Source organism: Astatotilapia calliptera, chromosome 18 (genome assembly GCF_900246225.1).
Source record: "Astatotilapia calliptera chromosome 18, fAstCal1.2, whole genome shotgun sequence".
Lineage (NCBI taxonomy): Eukaryota > Metazoa > Chordata > Actinopteri > Cichliformes > Cichlidae > Astatotilapia > Astatotilapia calliptera.
In genome coordinates, this window is record NC_039319.1 from 9,616,091 (window position 1) to 9,643,850 (window position 27,760).

A 27,760-nucleotide genomic window follows, 5' to 3' on the forward strand; every position below is an offset into this window, starting at 1 on the left:
AACAAAAACAAAGGATCAGGATACTTTTGAAGCTCATAACACATATGACAAAACATTCAAACATGACTGAGCATCAGTTTCCTGAAAGGCAGCAAATGGTTATGAGTTAGAAACACCTGATCGAGTTGCAGATGATGACTACCCAATCCAGATAGTTCTGCTTCAGGTTTCTTCCTGTTACCAGGGAGTTTTTCCTTCCTTTGGTCACCAACTGCTTGCTCACAGGGGGTTATCTGTAACAATAAATGAATTGGTTACCTTGGGAGAGTTTAAGTCTGTTTTAAAGGAACGAGAGAACAGCTCTTTTACTCAGTGTGATTGTTTTTAAATGTACTCTTAATTTGATCTGTTATTGTATATTTTACACATGTTTGTATGGGATATTGTATTTGTTTTAAATGTTATATACCTATGTGGTATGTGACTTTTGTTGCTATGATGCCAGGTCTCTCTTGGAAATGAGATTTTTAATCTCAATGAGATTTTTTACCTGGATAAATAAAGGATTAATAACATGAAGCGCCGTGTTGCGGGCACGTCGCAGACCGAAATGCAGAACTCGGGCCTTTATTGCTAGGTGTTCAAACAAGGTCAAAATAATGCACTCAACAAACACTATCTAGGGAAAATGCATGAGGGAGGATCCGATAATGAACAGATGGTGACACAGACAATGAATACAAGATAACAAGCAGAGGGGCAACAGGCGGGAACACAGGTGAGACTTACAGGGGAAAACGAGACAAGGGAAGCCCAGAGCAGAGGGAGACGCAGGACTAACAAAATTTTTAAAAAGTAGTAACTAAACATGGAATCACAGAGAGACAAAACTGTGAACACAGGGGAAGCATGATAACTAAAACCAGGGAGAGAATACAAACTCACTTAAACTGAGAACTGAACCCAGACAAGTAAAACTAAGACGATCTAAAACTAGAAACACTAAACAAAGAGAGGAAGCTAAGGATTCAAGAACAAAGGACTAAACACTGAGGAACTAGGAATGGACTATGGGACTGGACCAGACATGGGAACATAAGGCAGGTGAGGAAACAAAGGGACCTGGAATACAAAATAAACTGAAACCCAGAACATTTGTTCTCCTCTTCAATAATTATCCTATCCGATGGACTCCACACTTTCTTGACTGATGAATGTAATAACCTCTGAGGCTTAATTGCTTTTGCACAGCGAAGCCTTTTGCGTGAACGCAATCATTCCACTTTAAATGTCAGGTCCAATGTAAGAAGGAATAGCGTGACAAAAGAACAATCGCAGTGAGTCACTTCTCCACTTCGCTGAAAAATGACTGATTTGTCGATACAAACGCTTACGAGGACGTTAATTTCTCCATGTTTAACTGACTTAACTCCTAATTTTGTCGCCCTGCATTCTGGCACCTCTGACGTACACTTTTTACATGTGAGATGTCATTTTCCTGAATGCAGTGTTTGTGATTTTCATCTAAAACATGACATTTAGATGTTTGCGAATGAAAGTCGTTTTTATCCCCTAGCATGTCGGATGACTCAATTATCAGACATACACGCACACATACACACACAAACAACTCCACAAAAACGCCCATAATCGGAAATTGCTGAGAGGAGAGATAATTGTTTGTTGGGTCCTCGGCTGAAGCTGCCTTGTCATTCTAGGAAAACTGACCGATCTAATTACGTATTCCCTGACTGAACTCAGCTCCTGCTTCCTTCCCACATGCTGTTAGGTGCCATGCAGATATAAACAAACAAGACATCGAAATTCTCCTTCGTGAGTCTCTCTAAAGATGGGCAAAATATATTTGTTCATTTTTCTTGAAATAGAAGATTTGGAGACAAGATGGGATCACATGAAAATAGTCACACATCTATTTATAGATCCTTTCATGTCTATTTATATCAAAGCTGTCATCCAGTGATGACACTGAACTTTACATAACTTCCGAAAAGACTGTTGTGAAGTACAGGGAGAGTCTTTTGAGCTCTCGAAGAGCTTCGTGTGAATTTGTTTAAACAGATTTTGCCAAATGCACAAAAGAGCTGCAGAGAGTAGATGATGCATCTGCTTTAAGATGTCTCAGAGCTTTGGCGGACTCTGATTCATCTGTTTCCTTTAATCCACCTTCTCCGAGAGAATAGATCAAGGCTGTTACTTCACCTCATATCTATAAAAGGTGCAGCTCTTTGCTTTAGTACATGAAGCTAAAACATGTTCTTACAGACATTTTTGACAACAGCTGAAGACATGATCGATAACATGATGGATGGCGAATAAAATCACTTTAAAATCAAGCGTTTTCTAAACAACCTTGGGGGTGGATCCATTTAAAAATGCTGGATTTCCAGTTTATTGCACACCATGGAAGCTGAGATTTGGAAAATTATCCTTGAACCCTGCTTAGATGTACTTGAAGAGATGTTTCTGTTCTGGCTCTCTCTTTGATACTGTCTTGGAGCAACTGGGAAAACATCATTTCCTCTGGGGTTAATAAAGTATTCTGATTCTGATCAGCAATTAAATTTATGAAAAAATATGCACATGCAGGTAGAATTTCAGCCCCCTTCAGAGCATATATACACAAGGACTATCTTGAGTACCTTTTTTGCATTTCTTGTATATAGACGCTTTGGAGCTTCTATAGTAATAAGCGAAAAATGCTAAAGCCTCGCGATGCAGGCAGGTGGATGGGGAAGGAGTGTTACATGAAAACAAAGGCTCAAATATATCAAATAGCTGATGACTGAAGTGGAAGGAGGCGAAGGATGATGGTAGGCTTACCAAGAATCTGGCTTTGACCGTGGTCCAGATGAAGAGCTGGCTTCAGAGCTGCAGTGAGCTGTTGTCACTGCTTTTTTTGTTAGATGCAAATTAAAACGCTGTCTCACAGATAACTGCAACTTTAAGAGAAAGTTGTCAGCAGTTATTGCAAAAACGTTCTTTTAAGACATTTTTGGCTTTTTGTCGAGCTTGTAAATTAAAGAGAACGAGAACCTCGAGGTAATTTTGGATGATTATTTGCCACTCAGCTTATCTCGTTGATCTGCTGATTGATCAGGTTTGACTGACGGTGGCTGTGATTATCTGCATAAAAGAATTTAATTGGAGCAGTCTCACATGCACAAAAGTGATGAATATGCCCTGGGTTGTCTTCCTCGTCAGCTATCTGTTCTTGTCCAGCACCATAACTCTTTATTGTCTCATTTCTAATTGTTTAAGAGCATGTTTTTTTGTTTTTGTTTGGGTTTTTTTAACAGAGAGGACTAGATCAGTTTCAAAGCTGGCAGCTTTAAAAAGAAAGCATCCTTTATTCCTTACATCTGAATAGTTGGCATCAGAGAAAGCATGTAAGCAAAGGTAGCCAGATACATGAAAAGAGCTGGTATCCAGTTGGTTTTGTCTCATTATTTAAAATCAGTATGACTGATCACTTTTTGCTGTTTAAGTTTAAAAAAAAAACATTCGAACGGGCTCCATGTAATTGTAGCCCTTTGCCTGCTAGCACACTAAACTATGCTGTTTTCAAGTTTGAAGTCAAATGTCTTAAATCCCATTTTTATGTGACAAATGAGTGAGCAGCCAACCACGCAGCAAAGCTGATAGCATTATGTTGTGTTTAGGTTTGTTTTGTTGTCTGCGGACAAAAGGAAAAAGTGATTTACTGCCTGACATTCCAGTGTGGATACAGCTGTTTGGGATTTAGCAGCATTGCTGCAGTTTTGATTATTAATGGGGAGAGGTGCACACATCATTCTCATTAATCATTTTTAGCAGTTTCAGAATAAAAAAAACAGGAAGTCTAAGAAGAGTCATGTCCTCTGCTTGATGAAGAGACACTGGGATAAAGAAGATATTTACTAGCTTTAATGGGTTTAATTCAAACATTATCTGCACCCTAGTAATTTTATTTTCAATTTCCACTTTATTAGGTGCATCTGTTCAGCTGTTTGTTTACGTAAATATCTAATCAGCCAATCACATGGCAGCAACTCTATGATCAAGGACTGCTGAAGTTCAAACTGAGCATCAGCATATGGATGCAAAGCCATTTAGATGACTTTGACTGCAGCATGTTTATAGGTTCCAGACACGATGGTATTTTAGAAACTGCTGGTGTTCTGGGATTTTCCCACATAACCATCTTTAGGGTTTACAGAAAAGGAGAAAATATCCAATGAGCAGGTGAAAATGCATTGTTGGTGCCAGAGGTCAACAGGTGAATGACCAGACTGCTTAAAGCAATGGGAAAGCAACATTAACTCAGATAACCAGTCATTAAAACCAAATTATTCAGGGGGCCACCTCTGAACACACAGCATGTGTTTGCATAGGTTCATCAAAACTGGACAAGAGAAGACTGGAAAGACATTTCCTGGTCTGATGAGTCTCACTTTCTGCTACAGCATTCAGATGGTAGGATCAGACTTCGGAGTAAACACCATGAAGGCATGGATACATCCTACGTCATATCAAATGTTTTGCGGTGGTATAATCTGTGGGGGACATTATCTTGGTGCACTTTGGTACCAACTGCACATTATTTAAACACCACAGCCTACCTGAGTATGGTTGCTGATAGTGTCCATCCCTTTATGACCAAAGTGAACCCATCTTCTTATGGACGCTTCCAGCAGGACAACACACCATGTCAAATCAGCTCAAAGCTCGAACTGTGCTCTTAAACATGATGATCAGTTTACTGTACTCAAGTGACATTCACAGTCACCAGATCTTAATCCAGTCTTTGGGATTGGGCTGAGCAGGAGATTTGAATCATAGATGTGCGGTTAACAAATTTGCAGCAACTGGAAGAGTTTTAATGAAGTATCCTTGGGGTTAGTCAGTAAGGGTGCTTATGAAACAGAAGTTTTGGGAAGTAGATAGCTGGATGAACCATGTTTGCCTGCCAGTCTGTTATTCTGTCTAATGTAAGTGTGCTGAACTGGCTCCTCCTGACTGTCAAGATAACAACAGTCACATAATTAGTCAAAAGACCCCCAAAAAGTCAAAGTCTCTAATCTGTCCTTGATAAATAACAGTCTCTCTGAAGAGTCCCAGGGAGCTCCTTGTAAGTATAAATGGATTATACGGCGCGTCTGTGTTGGTGTCAGAACAAATGCTAGTTTTAAAGACACTGCAGTGTAACGGCAGCCACTTTTCTGATGTGATTCATGACATGGAGATTTCTGAGAAGGCTTTTGAATGCCACGCTCTCTGAGGAATCCTCAATCTGATCCTCTCTGCACCTCTTCTGCAGGTGGACTCGCAGGGCCGGCGGGGACTCGGGGGACTCTCCCACGCAGCAGACAACAGGCACAGGCCTCTTTTTTTAGGCTGTTACCATGGTAACCACAGCAGGAAGCTAGTTGTTGGTCGTGCAGCATCCCTATCTTACATCTTGTCGTTCCACTACTTCCGCCGCTGACAGTCGTTAATGTCTTCATTGAGTTCTGAGTAACTCTGCAGAGTCAAAGACCTGAAGGCGTCGCATCACAAAACTGAGAGCAGTCATGTCTTGCGTGTTTATATTTATCTGCTTTCGCTTGCACAAAGTGGCCTTTTGCCTTTCAGCTGGTTGTCATCGGCACTGATGAGAGCAGAAGGACAGCCGAGGAGCAGATTAATGGATCGGAGGAGAAGTCTGCATCAGTCAGCTTCCAGTTCACTCACAAACCAAATTCTTCATGGTCAATTTGCAAGTACTGTATGTGCAAAGAAAGTCAGACAGCCTCTGAATAATCTGAAAGAGGCCAGCTGACACAGAAGGAAAGTTAATTAATCGAGTGCTATTAAAGCTTCCGGTGTACGCTGAATACCAAATGACCCAAGAGTGTAGCTCTGAGCATCAGAGCTGGTTTCTAATGTTTGATCTTATAATGAGGCTCGTTCTTGATGTCACAGTGGATTAACAGACGGAGTATGGCTAGAGCGTTTCAGGTTCAGGTCATAACTTGTGTGAAGCCCTACCTCAAACTTTGTGAAGAAATAAAAGAGGTTTTAGGTCATCTTCAAAGAAAGCTCAAACTTTTTTCTCTTTCAGTTGGACGCTGACCGAGACGAGGAGGAGGTCTTCTGTGACATCGGCATGACTTTGGACAATAAACTGTTTCCCTCCAAAGAGCCTGCAGCTGGTAAGAAGAAAATTTGTTTTTGTGAAGCACTGAGACACCTCAAGGCATTTTATGGTCACACATAAAACTAGTATTATCCCTAATAAGCCTTTAAAGAAGGTAAACAGCACCAATTAATATAAATGTAACTGCTCCTGTCTTGTCTAAATCACAAATACGTCTCTTCGGGACAGATTTCTGTCTTTATCATGATTTGTTCCTACAATCTGACACCTCAAATGTGAACAGGATTGAAAACAACCAACCTCATGAACATATCAAACTGCCAATGAGACAACTAGGATGGGCTGTGTTAGCGATCATGTAGTTTTGGCAAATAAAACATTTATAATTAATTAAAACATGTTTATGTGTTGCAAAAAAGATGAATGCAAGAGCTAAATGCAGAATAAATCATATGTATAAAATATCCAGCTTATATAAAAACTCATGTTCTGTTCTCGTTCATGCTCCCTGGAAGAAAACGTTGCAAAAGGAAAATCCAAATCGTCATTTTCCTGAGATCATCACCCCGATCTTTGCTTGGTTTTGATTGATCTACTCGTGAAACAGCGTTTGCTAACTTTAATTTAAGGCTATAAAGTAATTCACAGTATAAACACGCTTAGCAGAACAACTGGTTTTAAATTACTGTTTATGTACAGTTATGGATTATAGAAAGCTAAAAGTTGACTAACAGACCAACCCTCCTCTGAATTAGTTAACGTGATTACAAAAATGCAAGCATAGGTATATTCAACTAAATATATATATGACTATATCAAAAGGGAAACTTTTTATGAATGAAGTGAATTAGCCCTGTGATGTCCAGGGTCACACTGCCTCTGGCTTTAGGACTGCTGGGATAGATATTCCAGTCTTAATAATAAACACATGCACTCACCAAATCCTCATTATGCGTCTTCTGTTAACAAATTTGCCCGAAGACTAAAGCTAGAGATATTTCCTGTGTATTTTTATTCTATTTCATTTTGTTAAAGTATAAATTATAAAAGAAAATCTAATACATGGTTCACTCCATTTTTATCAACGCAGTTTCTCAGGAACGCCTTGAGGGAATCTTTTCATATTCGGCACAAATGTTTGACCAACAATTTCTCATCAGCTCATCTTTGAATCCAATTTCAAGAGGTCAAGAATTACCGTTCAGTGTTTTATATTGCTCAGGAACAGTGGGAGGGATTGTGACCGTGCTTTATATTTGGTCTGATAATGAATGGGTGAAACCTTGGATGGCCACCTTGATGGCCATCTGTGGAGTCCACATTTTGGATTTTACAATTACTTTGCAGCAACTCTGAACACTTAAGACAGTGTCGGTGCCTGCAACTCTGTCAATCAACTTTAACTACTCATGTGAACAAAAACTAGTAACTGTGTGTGGCAGAGAGACAAATGTGAGGCTGTATAATGAAGAGGAAGGCGATGTTTACAGTAATAGATTTTTAATGATGATGAAAAGGCTGCAGTTGACTCAAACCCCATCATACCTACAGTCCCTCTAAAAAAATATCCTCAGGCCAAACGTACATGTGCACAGTGCACAAATGCTTCTCCAAAATAGTCCACATTCATAAGAAGGAAAAAAAGTGAAAACCAGAAAAATCACCCACCAGCTGCCTGCTTACCACGCAGGTCGGCATAGCAACCAGTGAAGCAGGGTTATCCGTGCTTTGTGAGAAACACAGAATCAACAAGGTTAGACTCAGCCTGAGCACTCAGACAGTTACAGGTTATATATTATGTAAAACCTGACGATGTACTGTCGGAGACGCTTTCCCGTCGGGACACACGTCATGTTTGAGTGAAAGGTACAGTGTGATCAGTCAGTGCCCTGCAGGTGTTTCTCCACCGATTTCATAAGTGATAAACAACAAGTTTTGGTTAAAATAAAAATATTACCATTGGCACAGGACTGATCTGGCAAAAAGTATCTGGTTTTGTTTGCAGAGCTCTTATCAAATTTACACCTACGCTTTATTAACATAAAATGTGCCCACACAACACATTGTTTTTTTGTAGAGCAAAGTTTGCATAAATCTACTGAATCATGTTTTGGTAAACTGGTTGGTAAATGTGTTAATAGTGGTTCCGTTACTTTTTGTATGTCGCAACAAGACTGAAAATGTTTACTGAAGCTAAAAGCTGATGACTCCTGGATCCAGAAATATAAATAGATCCATATTAGTTTGTGACATCTTCTTGAGAATATCAAGAAAAAAGCAAAATAGTTGAAAGCATCCGATAAATAAAGCACTGGAAATACTGGAGTGGAAGTGTGTGATGGGAGACTCTGGGTCGTAGAGAGGGTTGTATGCTACAGGGATTACAAAGCCTTCTGAGAACATCTTGTGTCCGTGGGACTTTATAAATATAACTGACTAGGAAATCTGCTAGCTTAACGCCTGTGATTCATCATATCATGTTACATAGCTCAGACACAGCTGTGCCACAGCAGGAAGCAGAGTAGGGATTCAAGGGACAGATTATAAGCACTGGCTATTTGACAACCAATCAAACTGCCCGTTTTCCTGGATATTTGCCTGCAGTGAGGAATTGAAGTCTAATTGACCCTCAGACCACCCATATGCCCGCTTTCCATCACAATCTGTACATTGAGTGATAAAGGCCAATCAGTTAATATGACTGAGGAAGGCCAACATTCCCACAATCCTTCACATCAAAATTGCCTCTTGCAACTTGACAGCTGCCTGACACACTTCTGCTGATCCTCACAGCACACTTGAGAGCAGTCTGCTTCACAGCACAACTTAAAAATAACAGAAATAGGAGGGAAACTGTACCTCACACTACTTGAGCGATGCAGAATCTTCAAAAATGGTTGCTCCAAATGATCTTTGCAGGAATCGGATCTTTATTAAGTAAAAATATTATACTACCAGTAGACTCTCACAAAGATTGCATATGTACGATAATTAATGTGCCCTTTCAGATGCATTTATATGTGTGTACATGACAGAGACTCCCAGTAGGTGTTAACCCAGGAATCAAAAGAAAAAGCAAGAGGAGTGCATGCAGTGTGAAAGATTTATTTTTGTAACACGCTTAAGAAGAAAAAAGAGATCTCCAGGTCACGTGGGTGTGCATTTTCGCTTCAACTTTACTGTTTCGTGGATCAGCGGATGCCTTTAATCTGCACCAATCTGCTGATGTAGAAGAAGATGCGGGAGACAAAACGATCAAGTGAAAGCTAAAAATAAATAGGCTGAAGTTAAGGTCACATCTAAAGATTGCTGCTCAGTCCATCTGCTGCTCCTAGTACCAGAGGAGGAGAGGGGAGGCCGCTGCTGTCCCGTAGCCTCACCTCCTACGTGATTGTTACGGAAGAAAAATGTCCTCTCCAGTGGATATTAAGCATACTCTCTATTCTACTGCAGATGTATGCATGCCAGACTCAAGTGCTGCTGACAAGTGTGGCCTCTACCTCCTGCACGTCACTGGTTCCATCACAGCAAAACAAAACCCTCCACACAGTCATACCTCAGCCGCTCCCTTTGCAGGGGCAAAATGCACTCTGACATGTTGCCGGCTCTTAGATTGTGAACTGTTTATCATAATGCATCTAAGAAATTCTCGTCTCCCTCAAATCCACTTGACGGTCTGAAGCTGTATCATCACACAATCTAACTCTGTTCTCTAATCAGCAGGCACTGAAAAAAAAAACCTGTTGAGGGGAAGTGTTGTTCACAGCCCATTTCCACTGTGGAAGGGGATGACGTTGCCATGTGTTTGAATTTATCACTGCATCTTCTCCTGTCTGCTTTCTGACAGCAGGAACTTCAGGCTCTGTTCAGGTTTAGGTGTTTATGATAGCAAAATTAACTTAGATGTATGCTGTTATGTTACATGCAAAATGCAGACGTGCACATGTCCTCTGCAAAATGAAAGTGGCTTGTGATTGTGCAATCTGTGTGTAATATATGTAAAATCTACACATGTCAAACAAAAGAGGAAAGTTTGTACTTTTCTGTGTTTGCAGTACTGGAAGTATTGAGACATTTTACGTAGTGTCTGTTATTTTTGTGGACCTTATATTGTGAGTTACTATTGCTGTTGGACCTATAAATGACCAAATCTGAAAAAGAGTTGGTAAAGAGGATGTAATCAGCCAATACTCACAAGCTTGGTTAGCAAGCAGCATCTAAAAACTGTACAAGGACAATGCACTGATACAGACATCTGCTAATCATGCTAAATACCATACAAATAAACAGAAACACAGCCTTCTTTGAACTAAATATTATTTAAGTCACTGAATCAATTTACAGAGGTGAGGCTAAGCAGACACCTTCCTCTGTGTGCATATGCGTCAAACCTGGCATGACCCTAAATCTCAGCCTTAACAAAATCCAAACGCATGGAAGCATTTATTGATAAAGTTTTGCATTTTAATGTGCGAGTATATAGGAACTGATTCACTTTTGAAGACAGGCCTGAATCATAATTCGAGGATCTTCAGTTTCTGGCACTTTTCCATTGGTTTTACTTTTCAGCTTTTGATGTCAGCTCTTGTGTGCACACCAGTATTGGATGTGGGTTGTACAGTGAAGCTTCTGTAGATCTGGCTTGTTCCTGCACATAGGATGCTTTTATAGGAAAAACTTCTAGGAAGTTTGAAATTGCATGAATGCCCATCTTAGGGAAGATGCTGGTGTTACGTGGCGCTTCCTCTGATGGTGGGGGTTTTTTTCCTGTTGAAAACTTAAAATTGCACAGAAATAGCAGTGAAAGGTAGTAGATAGAGCAAAAATGATGATGCAAATTAGACCTCGTTTATACAAAGATTAATATTTAATTTCTTTTTTTTTTTGCCAGGTTTATGATATTTAAGGTTTCCCAGTAAAATCTTGCATCAAATGGTTTTCATGTAGCAAAGTGAGTAAAGTACATTAGACTGTATTCCCTCCTGTTGATGCCAATAGTGGAGGGAATTTGCTGAGCATCAAGACTCTGATTAATAATTTTAAACCTAAAAGTAATGAAAATAATATAAAATAAAAAATACATTTTACATGGAGATATGTTAATCACTGTTTGGCTCAGCCTCAAAATCTAATGCACAGTGACATAAATAACAAGAAACCAAATGACGTTTTTAAGATTGTTGTGGATTTTTCTGTCTGCAGGTCCCAGTGAGCTGGATCTCAGTCTTCTTGGTGAAACAAGCAGTCTGGCAGATGTTGCCTGTAAGGATGATGAGGTAAGATCGCAACAATGAAAACTATCTGTTTGACTTTTTTTCTGGTGGGATTTAAAAGCTTCAACAATAACTACGTTTTCTGCTCCACTGGGTTTTGCAGAAGTTTAAAAAAAAACAACTTTTCACATGAATAATATAAAATATGTAAAATACTAAATTACAGAATCAAATTACATTTTCAGAAATGGCAAACAGTAAACCCATCATCTGAAACGCTGAATGACTGAGTGCTGAAAAAGCCTCAAGATGGTGAATATTGTTGTGTAATGCTTGGCTGCCATTCAGACGAGCTTCATTCCTCCACACTCTCCTGCAGTCAGTAAAGTGTAACCCTGACCTCCATCTCATTTCCCGCCTCCAAATGTCTGGAAACAAATTGCCTGTCTCTCTCGGTCGGTTCGCCTTTCTTTGACTTCATTCTTCCAACTTTTTTTTCCCTTTGAAGTGTTTATGGAGGTTGTTTATTGTTGTGTAAGTTTTCCAACCAGGCAGAGTTTTCTGGGTATAGACACTCTCTCAGCAGCACACCTCTTCACGTTTATTCAGTCCATTGAATTCACACTTGGGAGCTGCTCCTGACTGACTCCATTTCTTGTTGGCTGCTCAGCTGTGTTGGATTTGGGAGTATTTTTCTCAGCAGTAATTCACTCATAGTGGGATGAAAGGCTTTTTCAGTCTCCCCCCTCCCTCTCTTCTTCTCCTGTTTAATAAGATACACCTTTACGTTTTAAAGTCTGTTTTTATTCACGCCTTTTGTATTTTTCTTCAGGAGCATCAGTAAAGTTGGTGTAAAGATTCATCAGCAGGGGGATTTAAATCCTGGGGTTGCTTGAACAGGAACAAAGTATTTTTAAATGGAAAGCACCACCTACAGCTTTTACTTTTGTTACTTGTTACTATTGGCTACACCACCTTTCAGTTTCACCTAACGAGAACAGTAACTTTTTGACCACATTTGTGTTACATATTTGCCTCCTGCTCTATTGACTTTACTTCATTTCATGTTGAAGTAAACATCCATCTAAGTTGGTGGCAGTGGTGTAAGCGTGTCAGGGATAATTTTTTTGGCACACCTTGGATCCCTTAGTATCAGCTGACCATTGTTTAAATGCCAAAGCCTACCTGAGTATTGTTTTTGATTGGTGAGTGTTTATGATGGGAGAACACTTTATGTCAACTATAATGGTCTTGGCTGAACTGAAAGAAACAACAAATTGTAAGGGGGTACAAGGGACGAAACACTCAAAGCCAAGAATAAGCAAAGAAAATGGTGCATCCCTAAGAAACATCAAACACTGGAGCTACAAAAAGGGCTGGTGTCTAAGAGACATCCATTTATCAGCTTTCTGAGATGGACCTAGTACATTGTCCTAAAGTTCTTCTCAGCCAGACACACAGTGTCTATACAGTTAAAATTATTGATATCCTTATTATCAGCCTCATAAACAGAATTACTCTCACAGCTGGTTCTCTGAGACCTGAGAGCCAGAATACTGCTGAGTGTCTCCAGAGCTTCATGGCCAGCTGCGATTTCCTAATAAAACAATCTTTGTCGTGACGGACAAAAGCGAACTTCATGTGAGGATGGTCGATAATTATTGACTGATGTCACGTAGTCGCTTCGAGACCAATGATAAAGTCCGCTCAGTGAGGGAACCGTAAAACGGACATTGCTGCCGGCTCACTGAAGTCAGTGATTCTCCCATTTAACCCTTCCTGTGTGGAGCGGTGACACAGTTCTGCCTCTGCAGTCGAAAGGCACCGTGCCACCTTGTCAACCCATATTTGTGCCCCCAAATATGAAAAGGAGAAAGACTTTGTTAGAGTGTGGACGAAGGAAGGTTGCAGACGAGGGAGACATCGAGACAGAGTGGCTATTTTTGGTCTCTGGTGTCAAATGTCTTGGATGCTTCCTCCAATTATTTCTGACTATCTCTAATTTATTCATGATGGAGGGACACCTACTGTACAGGTATATTTTCTAAGGTACTAATTTTTGGTTTGAGGTTCTTAATCCCTCTTGGTTACTGGCACATCTAAATAATCTAAATATTATTTCTATCATTTTTAGGAGAAATAACAACAGAAAAACAAAAAGCAAACAGCAAAATGAGAAGGGAAGAAGGGGTTATAGTGGGACATCTTTGTGCTTCATCACAGTAACCTTTGTATTAGATGTGTCTCTGTAGACTACTAGCCATGGTTGTGCTTTGAGTGATATGGATTAGTAGTTACCCTGGTAAACAGTAATAAGTAATGCTATACTTTTAATTACATCGTAATTAAAAGTACGTAATGCAACTTATTAAATGTGATTACTTTTATATCAAACTATTTAAACTGGTGAAAAATGCAGAGAAATCCTCTAACTGCTGTGGATGTTTCCTTTTGTCATATTCTGCTGTGTGAATGGTCGATTAATTTGACCAGATACAAAGGCAGGATGCACAAGACAGGCATGAAACTCAAAGCAAGCCTTTAATCCTGTTAATCCAGAAAATAAACAAAAATGCATCTGCTCACATGAATCGGAGGAGAATGCAAGTATTTCAGAAAAGAATTTCCTTTCAGGGGATTTTTAGAAATGTAGTCAGTGACATTAAATGGGTACTGTCCAGAAAAAGAACATTTTTTGATCGTAACATGTTGGAAAATCTGCTTTGAAAAGTTTGAAGCTTACAGCCGACGTAGTCAGCTTGGAGGAAACCGTTACAGTTTCAAGAGCCAAAAAATGAAAACACAAAACATTTCAACTTACTCACCAGCCTTAACCACAAAGTCTCCACTGTTCATCTGCATATTTGCTATGTTGCAAACACAGCTATCTCCAGGTTAGAGATGTCTTGACAGACTTTCATATTTAGCAATGTATTGATTTTTTTTCCTATCTATTATAGTTTTAGCTGATAAAGGCCAAAAACATTTAAAAGAATAGACTTGACATGCACAAATATGGAATATCGTGTACTGAAGCAACATGGTTCATTATACAGTAGGACCCGCTTTTTAAATTGGTAACCTCTTGCAGACGTGTGCATCGTTACAACGATCAAAACTTTTCAGCTTGTTGCAAATGAGAAAAGTTTGACAAGAGCACTACTAATTTAAAAAGAGCATTGGATGTTTTTTTCACCTCAGTTGTTAATTACACAACAAAAGTAACAAGAACACTTCTAACATGATCTAACGGAGCTCGATCCCTGCAGGGAACTAGAGGAGATTACTGCGGTGACTGTTGGTTTCTTTAAAGGTGAAATGTGTGTAATGGCGTCTTTTGCTTTCATCATTATTATGCGCAGGACAATCATTCCTCAGTCGATGTGATCGTATCTGTTAATCAACATGACAGTTCAGTATTGTGGTCCTGTGGTTTGAAAAGCTGAGATGACAGCCACAGTTTAATTAGATTATACAGATGACTCATGAAGAGAGTCTCATGTGAGGGAATTGGTTTTAGAAATGAAGATGGATGGAGAGGCATCCTCCACTGCTGCTAACAAAGTCATCATCCTGTTTCGTCTGAGGGATTTTGAGCCCCACTGGTGGGGTCGCATCTAGACGTGATGATGTCAGCCTGGATGCCACTTTGGAAGCGGCAGAGCAGGCTGTACTGGGTCAATAAACATCGGCGGTAAACTCCAGCTTCCAGTCAGGAGTTTCCAGTGTTCTCCTCAACACAGCGGTTTGCTGCGGAGGCAACATTAAGAATGGGGATGGTATGTGAATAGATAGGCCGTTAAGAGAGCAGGCACCATGGTGGGCATGGAATTTGCACAAATTTGCAATAAACCGTTGTCCATCACAGGCAACAACCAGCATCCCCAGCACGGTGTATCATTAACAGACTGCAGCTGCTGTCCTGCACCACTGAGATACTGAGGAGATCTTTTGTCCTCTGGACCACATAGCCCACATCACAGAAGGGGAAAGGAGACAGAGACAATGACTTGTTGCCATGACTCTCTACAAACCAGCACCAAGTCTCTTGATGCTGGTTGCAGTAGCAATTTTTTCTTAATCTGGTTTTGTGTAAAATCTTATGACAGTTTCTATATAGATATTGCTCCATAGAGGAACATTTCTCTATCTGTATGATCTATATCTATCCAGATGATGATCTATATGATTGCTTCTTGTATTATTTGTCTGTATGGTAGCAACCCTTCAGACTACCTGCACCTTAACTTACCTCACCTAGTAAGCATTGCACACATCCTCTAACAGGGACAGGTCTTGTTAGTGATAAACTTAGACCGTCACTTCAATATTGTGGTTTCTCACTTTGTTTGGTTTCATCCATCTACCTACCTACGTATCTATCCATCTATCAGCATGTCTGTCTGCCATCATGTAAAAAAAGAGTACCCCATAATTCAGTTGCTTGTTGCTCCACCTTTAGTATCATTAACTCAAAGTAATCATTTCCTGTGTAACTATCAGTTTCTCACATGGTTGTGGAAGAGTGTTGACCCACTCTTCTTTACAATGTTGCTTCAGTTTGTTGAGGTTTGAGAGCATTTATTTATGCACAGCTCTCTTAAGGTCCTGCTTCACCATTTCAGTTAACTGGACCATTGCAAAACCTTATTTTTGCTGTGCTTGGAATCATTGTCCTGTTGCACTTTCCCTAAACTTTAGCCAGGCTTTATCTGTCAGACAGATGGCTCAGAATGCTCTGACTCTAGAATACTTTGGTATACAGAAGAGTTCATGGTGGACTCAGTGACTCCAAGGTGCACAAAATAAGCCCAAATCATCATCCCTTCACGACCTTGCTGGACAGTTAGTATTACGTATTTGCTGTTATGCTTTGTTTAGTTATCTTCACAAATAGAATGTTCCATCCGGAGGGCATTGTTCCAGAGGTCTTGTGGTTTGTTTGGTGGTTTGTACAAAGTTTGTGCAACTTTGTGAACCTAAGCCATGCTTCCATGTTCATTTTACTAAAGAGAGGCCTTCTCCTTGAAACTCTTCCAAACAAGCCATAATTGTTCAGTTTTTTTTTTCCAAAGTATTCTCGAGCATTGCACAGTCTGACCAAACTGCTTTCACAGAGCTGCTCACACAGGCTGGTAATTTGGCTAGCAGCACCCAGTTGCTTCTTATACTCTTCTTATACCCTGTGGAATCAGCAATGCTGTACTGTGAAAACTTTATTACATGACTGTATCTATTCATTTCTTAACTTTCCACGTGTGGCATCAATAGATCAAAATATAAATTTGTCCCCAACTTTGTTTCATGACCAAATCTCGTGACCAGCCTCTGCTGTACTTTGTCATGACATAAAGTAGATAACGATATAAATCACAAAAATGTAACATTTTCTGTAAATTCTGTGAATCTCGGGCAGCTCGACTTGCGGGAAGTCTTTCCAGCTGGAGTCGAGTGTTTTAACCGATGCATGAAACGAGACATTTTTAGACATAAGTTGTAAGGGCCGCCGTTTTCTTTGTGAGTATTTATTACACGGCGTGCTGCGGGGAAAAGCCTATTCTAACGTTTGAGTCTAAGGTTTATTTTTTGAAAAGTCTCAACAGGATCTTGAGCTTTATTGTGAAAGGTTTGTGTGGAACATAAACAAGCGGACACGCGATGCTGTTACCGTCGTTGTTGCTAACGACAATGCATAAAAACAGGCGCTTGTCCGTCTGTAGTGTGGTTACATTAAATATAAGAGAAAGAGAGAACTTTAAGAAATTAATATAGCCACTACAGTGACCATCAAAACGATGAAAAAATATTGCCGTAAACAGTTTATTTTGCGACACCACGAAACAAACGATAGCGTAAAATGAAACGATAGACGTTTTTATGTCGTTATCCAATCTATATCGTTATATGAACAGCCCTAGCATAAAGTATAATTTACAGACATATTTTATATACAAATAATAAAAGGTTGTTGCTGAGGGACACCATGAATTTTCCATACGTCCCACACTCAGATGGATGTTTTATATTAGTTTTTGCCTCATTTATAGGGATCTAAGAAAAAGCCGGATGCCTTTCCAACATCGGTTGACAGTTATATTTGGTAGTGCACAGTGAAGATTCTCATAGAGCTGCTCATACAGACACAAGCTTTAGGTTTTGAGATGTTTGTGTAGGAGTATGTGTTTGTGACATCTAGCAATAACATACAGTCTTCACATCATGAGAATTTAAAAAAAATGTTGTCTTGTTGTTGTTGGTGGATTTTACAGCGGCTCGTGTGTGGTTACCTGCATGTTTCATCTCCATCACGTGGACTCAATGCTCGCTGTGCATGTGTTTCTCTCTGAGTCATCAGACCAGTTGGTGTACCCACATGCCAAGCTGGCTTGTCGTTGGCACCCAGCACTCCCCCACACTGACGGCATTTATTTAACAGGAACAGTGCTCTCCTTCACTTTACGTCACATCTCTGCTCTTCTCCAATTTCAGCTTCACATTGACCTCGCCGCAAAAAGCCAAACGTATAAATCATAACCAGGCGACAGAGCAATGTGAAGTCAAGAACCAGTAATAGATGGAAACATAAAGAGAAGTCATCCTTCCTTTAGTCAACAGTCTGCAGTTGATGTTTAGCTGCTTTCTGATGTGTTTCCTGGCAGGCAGCCCGATCTCTCTACGACTCTCCGCACTGCAAACTGCTCCATAAAACACAAGAACAACTCATCTTACTTTACTTCTCTAAGAATTGAACAATACAGTATGTTTCACATGAAATCCAGGTAACAACTGAGACTTTAGCAGTTCACCTTAGGGCAGGGCTGCCCAATCCCGGTCCTCGAGAGCTACTATCCTGCAGCTTTTAGATGCATCCCTACTCCAACACAGCTGAATCAAATGGTTTGATTACCTCTTCAGCATGCCATCATGTTTGGCAAAGGCCTGATAACAAGCCATTCATTTTTGTAACATTTTTGACTAAGGATCTGTGATACACCTGTTAGACAAGTTATTTGCTGGCTAACAGAGAGTTCACACAGTATTTAGGTTCACTTTCAATGTTTTTCTCTCAAATGTGAGGTTGGAGGCTCAGTTTTCTCACATGCCTTTTGGTGGGAACTGAAGAAAAGTATGGAGGTGATTAAGCATATAATGTATTGTTTAGACTAGAGACAATTGTCTTTTTTTTAAAAATGTGTTGAGTCAAGACTTGAATAGGTTCTACTGCCAACAAAACACTAGTGAGGAGCTCATGTTTGTTTTTTTCTTTACACTCCTACAAGCAGGTGCTTGACTGACTTACAGTTTTCTGTGTCCTTTTGAAATTATTCATTTGAATTTCTTCATCTCAACCTGTAGTAATTGCTGATACTATTTAATGAACTAATGAACATTTATTTAAATAGCACTTTTCGCATACATAAAAGTCACAAAGGGCTGAACAACAGTTACAACACAATATCAAAAGTGACCCATGTTAAAACAGAGTAAAAATAATTAAAAACATAGATTAAAAAAAAAAAAAAAAGAATGCAAGCAGAAGGAAAACGGTTTTTTTAAGACTCCAAAGACTCAGCTGATCTGAGCTGGAATGGTAGACTGATCTGGAGCCTTAGTGCTAGGCTCTTCCTTAGCTTTAGTCTTATACAAGGGATAACCAAAAGACCTTAGACAGTGAGCAACAGTGCATTTCACAAGAAGCTGAGATAAGTAGTCCGGAGCATGTCCATTTACTGCTCTGCATGATGCAAGTGTGAGAATTTAAAAATGAATTCCAAAATCAACTGGGAGCCAATGTAAAGAGAATAAAATCAGTCTTATGCAAGCTTGCTTGCTGAAGTGTGTAGGAGTCTGGCACCAGCATTTTGTATCGCTTAGAAGTGTGACAGAGATGATTTGTCTAAGCCAGTATAAAAGGCATTACAATAACTCAGGTGTAATCATACTAACGCATGAGCATTTTTCTCTAGTTCAGAGGAGAAGACTACAGCTCACAACTGAAAATGGCCTCAGTTTTGTCACAGTTTAAAACAAGGCAATTATTGGAGAGCCAATCACTAATCCGGGATGAACAATCAGGGTGGACAGTCAATCCAGCTGGTGGGACATGACCAGCTGAATGTCATCAGCATGGAAATGATAAGAAATGCCAGAAAAAGACTGAATGATGAAAGAGAACAACAGGGGACCCAGGAATGAACCTTGTGGAACCCAAAGGTTAAACAAGCAGTGTAGCAGGAGAAGTTTCTCACCCTAGAAGAAGAAGTCCTTTCAGATAAATAGGAGGAAAATCAGTCTAGTGCTGATCCAGCCAAAACTTTTAGCCTATTAAGTAAAATATTGTGGTCAACGGTATCAAAGGCCGCACTGAGGTCAAGCAAAATGAGCACAGAACAATTCCCTGCATCAGATCCCATTACAAGATGATCACAGAGACTGAAAAGAGCAGTTTCAGTGGAGTGTCAGCCCCTCAAACAGTCCTAAAATAATGAATAATGACCTCAGTGTATCTCCATTCCTTATACTTTCAAATTAATGTCTAAAAGGGTCCCTGCTCTTATACCAGAAGTATCACACCTGCGATACTGTCACCTGTGTTCGAGTATTCATTTTATCCATTTTTCTCATCACCTATTCAGGTCTTAATGTTCCTGTCTGCTTCTGCCTTCATCGGACTGTTAAATCATAAGAATTAAACACATTATAATGGTAGCACTTGAGTAATTAGTAGGTAATGCATGCCAGAGTGATCCAGATGGCTGAAGCTGAGGAGCATAGTAATGAAAAGGAAAATCTGCACAAATGACACTTGGGATTTTTTTTATTTTAGTTTATTATTTTTAACAGGCTGAAGCAGTTTGCATCCACTTAAAGTGACAAAGTTTTCTAGCCAGCTTTAGAGCTCAATTTGCCGTGAGGTCGTTGCTCTGCCATCACAGTTTACTGAGAGACATTTCCTCAAGGCTAGCACCATGTGATTGCTCTGTAGGGACACTCAGCCCAATCTCTTTTTCAAATACATACTTTATCTCTTCTAGAAGATGGTTTACAGTCTGTCTGAGCTACAGTGTTGCAAATCAAATATGTTTATACCCAATCTGAACAGCCAATACAACATCCTGGGTACCTGTTTAAAATAGGGGAAAACAGTCTATACTTTCAGGCAGCATCTCTATGTTGTTGCTCATGAACAGCGCCAATAGTTGTACAACAAAAAAAAAAAAGGAAAGCACAAACCTTGAGACCTCGCTCTCCCTCACAGTGCTTTCAATCATGCCACAAAATTGCTGTTAACATCAGGTTGTCAGTTTCAGGAAGTTGCTGAACAGTCAAACACAGACACCCCTAATAGGACATCAGAAATATGTCGAGGTAGGAGTGATTTCCAGAATCACCATCTGACAAGCAGTTCACACAAAGAAGAAGAAGAAGCCTTTTTCTGTGTTCTTTTGTCGAATGCTGTGGGCATGACCAGCGGTATATGGACAACCTGTGTTTTTGGCCTTGCTTCTACAGGATTCAATCTTTCAGCATGACAAACCTGGAGCTATTAACAAGTTGTTTTTGAGCATGATGTCTGGCCTTCACGCAGCCCTCACCTCAGCCTAACCCATTACCTTTGAGGTGAACTACCAGAGAAACTTTGGCAGCCAATATCGCACCAATTCTCCTGCGGTTGATCGAAAGTAACCTTGTGCAGGCAGGGCCGAAAACCTGAAACCAGAAGTCTGGATGATTGTAGTAGCTTGTTTAATGCTATCCAAGTCTCACAGCTGTGGAAATTCACTATCCTCTTTCAAATGTGCTTATTAAAACTCATTATTTGATGGAATTTTCTAAACTACTTCTCACCTTCTTAGATTGTTTTTGAAAGTAGCTATTACTATTAATTATGGGTGTATCTGTTTATAAACAAATACACTGGGGCATATGTGGAAAGCATGTGGAGCTGCACAAACACAGTATTTGAAACATATTTTGGAAAAATATGAACATAAATAAAACCTAAAGACCTTTATTTCTCACTTTCTTCCAGGTTGAAGAGGAGGAAGAAATCGGATACGCTGAAGGAAACACAGAAAGTGAGTTGAGGAAATAACTGCTATTTGATTTTCAGTTTAAAAAGGAGCAAAGTAACACTCTTCCTACTTTTCCACCATAGTCCCTTTTGCCTGCAGTCGACTCAGTCTAGCATTTCATCACAAAATGTTTCATCTCAGTAAATGCCAAGTGTCATGTAACCATTTTTCACCACAATGAACCGCTCCCTGCAGCCGTGTGTGTGTGTGTGTGTGTGTGTGTGTGTGTGTGTCAGCACTGTTCTGCATCAACAGTATTGATTGTGTAATACGAGGGGAGGCTCATCTGTTGATTCACTGTCGCCACTTAGACCTGATGTTTATCTCATTATCCAACAGTACAAACTGTTTTCATTATTATGTTACTGGTATGATTCTTGCTACCAACCCAGCCATGGGGAAACCGTGTGCCAGTGTACTCATGATAAATGAGGAGGGTTGCGTCAGGATGGGAATCTTTGCCAAATCAAGCATGCAGCTCATCAGGAATGTGACTTCTGTAACGGATCATTCGGGCACTGGGTTAAGGACGACCACCCCCTGTGCTGTTTTCAAACAGGGTGGAACTGCTGGCCAAAGGGGGGGGGGGCTTTTCAGATACAGCAAGAGGAAAGGACAGGAAGGAATAAGAGGAGGTTGAGAATAGGAACTTTATATTTAGTGACTGATGTAGTACATGGAGACTTGCAGAGGGTTAGTGACAGAAAAAGATGCTAGGGGCAGGATGGAGGCAGATGTGCCTGTGCCAAATGAAAGAAGAAGATTTTTGCTACCACTTGATATTTTCTATTTGGATTTAACAGTTTTTTCCAGTGATTCCACAAGAGTTATAACTATTAGTGAGCTGTGCCTCCACGGAGCATGAATTTACCAGGATGATGTCATTGCAATTGCCAAAATCATAAAGTTGATCAACTGTGCAAAAGCAGTGTGTCTGAGCACACCTGTATTTACTGCGTGATAAAGTTAGAAGGTTACAGCTTCTGTTTCATGTAAACAAACTGCCGCTGTTTACAAAATGTTTTTCCTCGGAAAACTAAACAGGAAATATTAAAACGCACAAGTCAAATGCTTATCACTTTAGCTCTGTGCACAAGTATTGCTCACAAAACCTTTCCTACTTAGCATCCGGGGTAATGCATGGGGAAACTGCAAATATATGCTTAATTAAAATTCTGTGGTAGGGTGTAACAACAGAACACACACCATCAGCCAATCACAAAAGGAGGAAAAACACAGGAGACGAATCGGCCACACACAAAGGGAGTCTCACCCCTATTGCACATGCTCGATTCCTCTCCTCGTGAATTAGTCCCCTTAGGGGATGAACAGACAACAGGAGGGAGATGTCGTCAGCTAAATAAACTGTGCCATTACATGTTTTGTTATTACTGCGGTTGTATTGCATGTTTTATATTTATGGACACTTTTAATTAAGCCTAAAAAAAAGGTGTTGAGGTTTACTTGTGATGATCAAGGTCAGGTTAGGAGGACAGAAAATGGGCCTTAGAGACACAAGTATATGGGTGTGTGGTTCTGAACCACATGTTAAACTGTGATTTTATTCCCTCTGACAGGTTATTCTACAGAACAGAAGAAACCAAAGGTCATCTTCATGATGGGTAAGAGCTGACAACATGGGCACGCACGGTGATAGAGAGCAGCTGCTGATTGCTCATCAAGCTGCTAGTTAATAATTTACTCTCTCTCACACACACACACACACACACACACACACACACACACACACACACACACACACACACACACACACACACACACACACACACACAAGTCAGACTAGGGAGGAAGTGACAGATATCTTCATCTTACTTGTGTCTGTCAGTAGAAAACAACCCATTTAAACTGATGCGTGTCTACAGTACTTAGAGTTCAACAGCGGTTTGACATTTAGCAATTTATTAGGCACACATAGCCTAAATAAGTCCTCCTTTCAGAGAAATTATGATGACGGAAAGCACGAAGTCTAACGTTACTGATTTGCATATAATTGCACTCTTGGGGCCATTTTCTCAGATTGTGAGAAGACCCAGATCCAGGACTGACAGGCAGGTTTAAATAATGAAAAGCAGGCATTAACTGGCTCCAGAAAGCACATGAAATACAAAAAAGGGGGAAAAAACAAACAAACCAAGAATCTAAAGGGGCACGAGAAGCCCAGAAAGGGAGATGCTGACACGCTGGAAACAAACAGGGGGAAAAGAAAAGTGAACAAGATTAGATATGGTTGAAGAATGACACATATTTGGAAACAATCAGGAAATCAGAAGGACGACAAAGAGAAGTTAAAACACAGGAGACACACAATGGGATGAATTACCAAAATAACACTGCAAAAAAAACATGATGTAGCAGGTTCGTCTATTTTGCTGAAATAATTTTTTGTGTGGTGTTAATTACCCTCTGCGCCCTGTACGCTCTGGTGACCCACCACCAAACCGGTCATGCTAAATGATTTTACAGGCAGCATAACGTTGTCCATGCCTTCATCATCTTACAATTTAAAGTGTTTTAAGGCCCGTGTTGTCGTGATTTGGTGCTATGTAAACATTTTTTATTGTGCCGGACTCCGTGTGCTGTTCATCTGCTCTCTGCAGCATTACATGGATTTCATTTTTAAAAAGTAGTGCATGCATTATTTTTCTTTTCTACTATTTTATTTTCCATGATAGACTAGATCTAAGAGAAGTTTATATCACTTTGTCACCAAACAGAATAATTATCTGTACAAATTGGTTAAAATTAACTAGGTTAAGCTTGTCAAATGTAGGGATTCACTGTTTTTCTTTTTTAATCTGGTTTATAACCACGAGGTATATAAACCCAATATTATCCGTGTCAAAGACAATATATCTGATGGATGCTGTTAACCATGTTGTTAATCAATTAACGGATTCAGATAATGTTAATACAAGTAAAAACGATCACATTAATCAGTGGAAATGGTGCTTATAAGTTGCCAATCTCCTCCATGTGGAACAACCAATATCTTTGTCAGTATTTTTTTATTAACTTGAATCTGCATTGTGACTCTAAAGGCAGCTCTCAGATCAATCTCGTGTGCAAATATATACGCCATCTAAGTAATATTTGTCACAAAATAGAAAAATGCATCATTGCTGTTTCCAATTTGTGCTCAGTGTTACTTCAGCCCCTAGAGGAAGAGGTTTTCAGTTTTTTGTGATCAATTAGTATGCCATGACAGTACAGTGAGGCACTGTGGCTCAGTCTGCTAATTGAAGACACGACAGACGTGCAGGTTAATTAGAGATCTGGGACATACAGACCCTCCATTAACCACCGTCAACCCTGCTACCGTGGAAAAACACTAAAGATACGGTCACCAAAAGGTTATTTAATCAGTAGTCTGAGTGTGTATGTGTGCGTGCGCTCTCTATCACACCCATATATCAGTGCTAAAATCCCTTTTCATGGACTCTCAGGACAAATCCAGACTGATCTGAATTAACACCAGTTTGTCGGAGGATTTGAAAAACAGACGCTGAGCCAGACCAAAAGCTTTTTCACAGCAGCAGCAGATAATTGGAGGAAAATGTCACCCACAAATGCAACAACTGTCACCTACACTCAGATGTGTCTCCCGAACAAATTTTATACCGTATAATGAGAGGTCAGCCAATCAAGATAACATTTAGGATTTCACTCCATTTATAACAATCTGCGACTGTGCTGTCAGGAAAATAAAATAGAAAGTCTAATTTATTAAAACAGAAGTTAACGTATTTAAAAACAGAATAAAAAAGGGAAAATTTGAAAACTGAGTAATTGGGTTTTTTGTTTGTTTTTTTGTATTTTTGCCATTTTAATTTGATGCCAGCAGCATATCTCAAACAAAAGCTGGAGTAGGAACAGCAAAAGACTAAATAGGTTAATAAGTAACATTATTGCAGATGAAATGAGCATCCGTCATTACTCTGTGACAGACTGCATGGACACACTATAAAGCCAGTAAGACATCAGGGATATCAATCTATCCAGTTAGAAAAGTGAATGGTTTTGCAGTGCAATGTGATTGATTGTGATGCCCTTGTGACTGATTTTTCTCTAGTTTTCCTTTATGATCATTGTCACTTCTTGGATGTGACTGTTGAGACAGTGGATGGTATCCTGGAGGATCTTTTCACAGACCCGGATCAGCAGATCAGTGAGCTCCTGAGAGCTCACATAATTCAATTATGTTATATTTTTAGTACCAAATCACAGTCTTTACCTGTGAGGTAACAATCAAACGGCCCTCTTTGAGCAAGCACTTGGCGACAGTGCTTGCTAACAGGAAGAAACCTCAGGGAGGGGTCGGGGGCAGAGGAGAGTCTGTGGCACTATTTGGCAGCGTCCCTTGCACCAATGCTTGACATCCCAGAGGTTGTCTGTATACTTCATGTCTACAGAACTTGAGGGACAGTTAATGGCGTCTATGCCTTGATCATCTAAAGAGGAGCACACTAGCAAAAAGAAGAGAAAAAGCATCTGATGTGCTATAAACACAGTTCAGAAGCATCTGTCACAAATTCGTGAAGGCATCATTAATGCTGAACGATATATACAGTTTTTAGTTTATTGCCATTCAGACAGTGTCTGTTTTGAATCCTTCTTATTTCTATTATTTGCTTCTCTTTATTAGCACATTGCTGAACCACATTCTGCAAGTATTTCACAGCATTGGCCCTTACAGAAGCCTATGACATGTCGCACACCGTCCACAGTTGGTGCATTTTGAAACAAAAGCTATCACAATGGAAGACTCGAACTGTTGAGCAGCTGAAATCATTTATTTAGTAGTGTGAAAGACACACTCACAGGAGCTGAAGTCCTCAGTTCCCAGATAGACAGATACTGAACTATGTATTCAATTCAGTTTAACAGCATAGACATCTTAAAAGAAGAGGTGATGCAGCACACTGAGAAATCGACTCCTTTCCCCATTTTCATGATCATCACAAGTTCAAAATGAGCAAGTTTTTTATAAGAAAGAAAAAGATCTTTGAAATGCTGTTTTTTTTAGGTCTAGAGTTCATTTTTAAAGAATTCTAGAATTTAAATCATTTGCAAATCACTGCCTTCTGTTTGTATTTACATTTTACACAGCCTCACAACTTTCTTCTGGCTGGCAGCTGTTGAATAAAACCTTCACCGTTCTTGTCTGATCGCTCTTATATCTTTTACCACCCACTGTTCTGCCGGCAGGTTGCTCATAGTGTTGTATCAAGCAAAGTAGCAGGAGCTCTGTGAACCCTTATGAATATGAGCACGTCATGTATGTATGAAAGGAAGCTGACATGTTTCATTTTTTGTTTGTTTTTTACTTTCTTTTTTTTAAAAAGAACACGCTGATATGAAAATAAAACAGCACTGTCTGCGAGGGGAATCGTCCGTCAACCTTTCCAGGAGACTTTTCTGCAATACAGAAACTCAGATTTATTTTTCCAGTTGTTTCTGGACCACATCAGTAAGATGTGGGCTGGAAAAATGAGCTGAAAAATGCTGAATTACTCGGTAAGCATCAGAGCATCAGTACAAGTGATCACTTTCATTTGTTAGATTCATTGTTACTTACTGTGGGTTTGAAAGCCTCGTCTTTATTCCTCTCTCAGTTCATGGAAATTTAAAGCTTACTTCATTGTGGAGAGTGATGTCAGTGTTCCAGCAGGTTCCAGTTCATGGCAGGCTTGAGCCTTAGTGACAGGGTGACAGTTTGGGTCTTCTTCCACACCTTGATAGAATAACGTTGTTGGAACTGATCCCTGAATCTGCAGTCTTTTTAGAAGCGGCTCTGCTGAGTTGGACAGTTGTAATCTCCTTGCAACTGAAATTAGTTCCTCTAATTTGCAACTGCAAACAGTTGCCAAATGAAAAGAAATTTAGTGCAATCATTGGGAAACCAGCATCACCACCAAACACCATCCTATTTTTTATCTAGTGTGACTGGCAGTCAGTGAGTTAATAAACTATATAAATAAAAATAAAGTATATTTTCATAAAACCACTAAGCCTCTTAACAAACTGCTCTTTGTTAAGAGGCTTAGGGCAGCAGTCCCCAACCCCCGGGCCTCGTCGTTTGGTACCGGGCCGTGAGAGTTGAGGCTCAGGTATGAAATGTGTGGTTTTCAGGGTTTTTATCGGTTTTCAGCGTTATTTTGTTATCGTTTTTATCGTTAACTCGGTTTTCCTGGGTCTTTTCATGTGTGTTATGAATAAATCTTCTTTTTTTCGGTACCGGTACTAGTTTTATTTTGTTGTATTTATCCACGACACCTTAAAGGCCGGTCCGTGAAAATATTGTCGGGCATAAACCGGTCCGTGGCGCAAAAAAGGTTGGGGACCGCTGGCTTAGGGGCATTCAATTAATTAACCTA

At 39.9% G+C, this 27,760-nt stretch overlaps 1 protein-coding gene across 1 annotated transcript in view; it reads left to right on the forward strand.

Annotated features, from left to right (window-relative positions):
- The window catches only part of ak5 (adenylate kinase 5), a 104,014-nt gene that overhangs the window by 44,062 nt on the left and 32,192 nt on the right, over positions 1–27,760 (forward strand). The window contains exons 7-10 of the mRNA XM_026149065.1: positions 6,041–6,131; positions 11,279–11,352; positions 21,323–21,368; positions 22,943–22,987. Coding sequence (XP_026004850.1) covers positions 6,041–6,131; positions 11,279–11,352; positions 21,323–21,368; positions 22,943–22,987 — 256 coding nt within the window. The remainder of the gene's footprint in view (positions 1–6,040; positions 6,132–11,278; positions 11,353–21,322; positions 21,369–22,942; positions 22,988–27,760) is intronic.